This window comes from Cyprinodon tularosa, unplaced genomic scaffold (assembly GCF_016077235.1).
Source record: "Cyprinodon tularosa strain WSP-4 unplaced genomic scaffold, ASM1607723v1 ctg117, whole genome shotgun sequence".
Lineage (NCBI taxonomy): Eukaryota > Metazoa > Chordata > Actinopteri > Cyprinodontiformes > Cyprinodontidae > Cyprinodon > Cyprinodon tularosa.
Genome location: NW_024037970.1, coordinates 362,437 through 367,156, shown reverse-complemented (window position 1 = coordinate 367,156; position 4,720 = coordinate 362,437). Strand labels below are relative to the sequence as shown.

The 4,720-nt window shown below is 41.3% G+C and overlaps 1 protein-coding gene across 1 annotated transcript; it reads right to left on the bottom strand.

Moving 5' to 3' along the window:
* Positions 1 to 1,009: 1,009 nt before the first annotated feature.
* On the bottom strand, positions 1,010 to 4,325 carry phox2bb (paired like homeobox 2Bb). The gene is made up of 3 exons (XM_038308046.1): positions 3,706 to 4,325; positions 2,875 to 3,062; positions 1,010 to 2,599 (listed from the first exon to the last, which is right to left on the bottom strand). The coding sequence occupies exons 1-3, from the start codon at positions 3,944 to 3,946 to the stop codon at positions 2,171 to 2,173; spliced, it is 858 nt and encodes a 285-aa protein (XP_038163974.1). The 5' UTR covers positions 3,947 to 4,325; the 3' UTR covers positions 1,010 to 2,170.
* Between the last annotated feature and the right edge of the window lie 395 nt (positions 4,326 to 4,720).

Here is a 4,720-nt window from a genome sequence, read left to right as displayed (position 1 = left end):
TAATGAAATGTTGGTTTAGGCTTGAGAATTAGGCAACACTGGAAAAGATGAAGTAATGTTTATCCGTCTATATCATAACCAACATGAGGTTAAAATACCTTGTAACATTGAAACGGCTGTATTTCTTTTTTCTTCTTTTTTTTATGTAATTAGATATTTATTTGTACAAACCGACCATTTTTTATACCTAAACTAAAATTATGATCAGGTAATATTTTGTTAACGTCTAATGTAGGTTTAGCTTTTTTTTTTTTTTTTTTAAAAAGGTAAACTTGTTTTATATGTTAATGTAGGCCTAATCCGAGATCATTAATATAGCTGTAAAAGCACGGTGAAAGGTTTGAAATAACACTCCCTCGTCATATCTCTTTATTTGTGTTTCGATGTTTTTCTGGTTCTTTTTATGTTTTATGCAAGCAATCCTTGTTCTTTTGTGTGTGTGTGTGTGTGTGTGTGTGTGTGTGTGTGTGTGTGTGTGTGTGTGTGTGTGTGTGTGTGTGTGTGTGTGTGTGTGTGTGTGTGTGTGTGTGTGTGTGTGTGTGTGTGTGTGTGTGTGTGTTTTTTTCTTCCTATATTCAATATAGGTTGCCATTTGCAAATTACCAACAATGTATTTGGTACCTGAAAACAGAATATGATCAATAATAAGACTTTTTATTTACATCACTTTTCTTACTGATTAATTTTTCCATATGTTAAAAATTAACTAAACAAGATCGGTATTTAGTTTAGTTAAATGGAACCACGACCATTTTTTTCGTTTATTGTTTTTGTTTTTTTGTTTGTTTGTTTGGACAAGTGGATGTTCTTAAAGAAAGAATTATGAATTATATTTGACTTGTATTATCAATAAAGCGCACTGGAGCTGTCCTTGGTGCTGGAACTGTTGGCCCTTTTAAACGACCACCGTGAGATTTCCGTAGAGGCCTAATTTATTTTTATAAAGTAGACATAACGTTTTCTGTTATTACTTCTCAAACCACGTTGAAGAAATGACAAAACAAGCTCGGACTATTATTTTTTTTTTTATCATCAACAATCATTTCAATGGTACACCTTGAAAACTATGTGCACATGTAGAAATATTTCCTTTCTTAAATATAAGCATTCGTTACCTACATATAAATAACTTTCAGATCCTGGACAAAAACGTGTTACATAATGCTCACAAAATGGGAGAAAAATCATTTGAAAATCAGACAAAAAGACAACATGCAAATTATATAGAAATAAATACAATGTCTGCATCCACCCCACCCCCTTTTTTTATTACCCAAAATAAATTCTTCCGAGGGAATTTTAGTAAAACATCAAAAAGACTTGTATGGGCGATCTACAAGGAAATATGGCCTATGGTTCAACTATAAGAGACAAGAATACGTATTAACACTATACAATTGAGCCACAAAAACACTGCCGTAGAAAGACACACAAAACATACAGATTTCCTGTCTGAGGTGAACATTGCAGTAGTTTGTGCCTTTTTTAATATCGAGGAAATAAGTGTGTTTATAGCGACAATTTAAAGAAACTAAACTCTCTGCAGCCTTAATGAAAAAAGAAAACGCAGCGTCCACACAGTAGGCTGTGTATAGAGAGAACAAAAAAGCGCTTCGGTAGATGGTTGTGTCAAAGCATCCTCAGTCATGGATTTCAGGCGCCTCTGTGCCCAACAAAAGCAGCTGTTGAACTCTGACTCTGAATGTGATTTAACGAGGCTCTCTCTTGCGCACTGAAGACACGGCGCGTTTCCAGTGCGCCAACCTTCACCTTTCATCCTTATGATGTCAAAAATATACATCTGAACAAGTCATTTACTCATTTTTTTCTGTCTAAAGCTAAATTAAGGTGAGGTATGATGTCTTATTATATTAAATGAGTGAATATTGCCTCGTTCGCTGCTTATTTAAGATAATTATCTGCGAGACTTGATCAGGCGAGGATGGCAACAATTCACCCATCCCAGTTTGCTCTCCACCTCATTCTGTGTGAAACTGTGACTTGTCAAGATGAATATTTTACAGGAAAATTGGTGACCACAAGGAAAAGCGCGAGGTAAAAATGAAATAATCATATTCATCTGTTTTTCTAACTGCTTTTTTATTGTCCTCCAGTCTGTATCGGGCGATTGCTTTTCAGTCTCCAGAGAACTCAACTTTTCTAAGCCTCATTAGAACATGCTGGTCTTTACTAATGTCGCTTTAGCTCCGTTTTGTCTTTGCAAAGAGGACAGTACGCTGGCGAAGGGCCCGCCCAACGAGTCCGGAATGGATGTGATGGTTCCGGGCGCGGTAGCCCAGCCTTGGCTTGGCGCCGTCACTCCCATGCCGGATGACACGGAGGTCTTCACTTGGTCCACCTGTCCGTTCCCGGTGGTGTTGACCTGACCGGCGGTGGGGCTTGGTCCTCCGCAGTTTGAAGTAGGAACCGGGTTCGGTCCCGGCCCTCCCGTGCTGTCTGGGTCGGTAGTTTTGGTGTCTTTGCTGTCTTCGTCTCTAGAATCGGACTTCTTTCCAGAACTGGACTTGGCGGCCGCTGCTGCTGCGGCAGCTGCTCGCTCTTGCTTGCGGAATTTGGCGCGACGGTTTTGGAACCACACCTGGGGGGGAAAAAATCGTTCAAAAAATGTAAGCGCAAATAAACTAATATATTTGTTTTATACAATACAATAGACATAGAGAATATATGTAGGAAATGATGCGATCTTTAGTGTCAAATCCAGTGAAGTAAAGCTTTAAAACATTCATCTAATCTTGTGATTTAAAAAAAATATTTCATGAATCTTGATTTTAGTCCAAATCCACTGGTGCGTAATTGTGCGTAAAGGCACCAGCCACCGATGGATGCCTGTTGAGCAGCGAGTTTGGTTTATACCTGCACTCTCGCTTCGGTCAGATCGATCTTAAGTGCCAGTTCTTCTCTGGTGTAGATATCGGGGTAGTGAGTCTCTGCAAAAACCCGCTCCAGCTCCTTCAGCTGCGCGCTGGTGAACGTAGTCCGGATGCGCCTCTGCTTCCTTTTTTCGTTCAGCCCTCCATGATCGGTAAAGAGTTTGTAGGGAACTGTAAACCAAAGGGAAATGTCAAGGTCATACGTGTTGAATTCGGTCAGTAAAAAAAAGGATGTAGTTGTGTTCAAGTACGATACAGATAAATGGTAATAATACAAATGTAGTTGTTTGGTGTAAAATCCGGTTATGCACGCTGAGTTGGGGCTTCCTGTTAAATCCTGCATTTGATTACCTTTAAATTAGATCAGAACTGATAACACTGTTGACCTGTGAAGCGGTTAATTGTAAAATTAATTGTTGCTCCTCAGATTGAGGCTCCTCTTTGAAAACTTGTCATAATGTTGCCATCCGCCCTGCTTGTTGCTACTGTAACTCCAATTTCGTGTCAATAATGAGCTTTAGTCTTTGGTTATCTAATTATTTTCGAAGCTTTATGTCTCATCGCAAAGTAAATAAATTATGCCTATCATTTTGGCAGCTTAAGATAATTCTGTTGGCGGTTTTGGGTGTGACTGGGATAGTATAACCCCATAACCGAATTACCTCTTGCCTGCAATCGCTTCTAACGTGATAAATTCTTTCATTTGTGTAAGCAAATTTCGTTTGGTAAATACTAAACACATTTCCATTTTCAAATGCAATCAAGGCATCCTATAATACACCGGGTTGAGGCTCCGGAGCTCGCTGCTGCTTACCTGCGGCGTACGGGCTGCTCTGGTGATCCCGCAGGGTCCCCAGACTGCAGGACCCCGGCGTTAGGGAAGGACAGCCGGAGGTGGCCCCGAAAGTGGTCCTGATGGGATTGTACTGGAAGCCACTGGTTTGACTGCACGAACTGAAGTCCGCGTAGGCCGATGCCAAGCTCGACGTGTCCATCCCGGCCATACATGACTCGTAGGCAGAGGAATTTAGGTAAGAATACTCCATTTTATACATTTGAAAAGGCTAGGTTGAGATTGAAAGCTGCACTCCCCTGGAAAAAAAAATGAAACAGAAGCACCCAAAAAATGGGTTTGGAAAAAAAAAAACAAATAAAAATCAAGCTGAGGAAAACGCGCGGTTGAGTTTGATGACTTGTTTGGTTTGGACTGGTTGGAAGAGGGCTGGACGGTGAGAAGATGTTCACTGCTCAGCGCCTGCTCCAAAACTGGCCTCCTTTATAGGAACCTAGCCCTGTTTTATGAAAAGCCCCCTAAGAGCCGCCTAGCCCGAGGTCTCTAGAGCATATAGTCCTCATAATAAACTTGGCTCTTTCCGCTTGGACAATAGCAAAGCGTTTGGTCTTATTGCTAGCGCTTTTTTACATGACAATAACTCATCAGTCTATTGGGCTGGCACTGGGGGCCCGGGCTGTCCAACCTCCCTATCATTGATCCCCTGCATCTCTAATTAGAATTTAATACCACGCCATTACGCAGCCCTCCACCACCACCGCCGCCGCCCACCCCCTCCACCCATCCACCCCACTCCTCTCCAACCAACATCTTGCCCTTTAATTCAATCACACCACTTGGAAATAATGAAAGTTGGGTGACGATTCTCCCTGATCCAATTTTCTCCAAGCTTTTAAGCCTTTTAAGCGACCGTATACCTTGGGCAGGATTTCACAGAGTATTCCCACTCTGCCTCTCCTTTCTGTCCGTATGCTCCGACATTTTTTTCCTGCTCTCTCTGCCTCTGATCTTCTGCAGTGAAGCGGTAAAACATGTC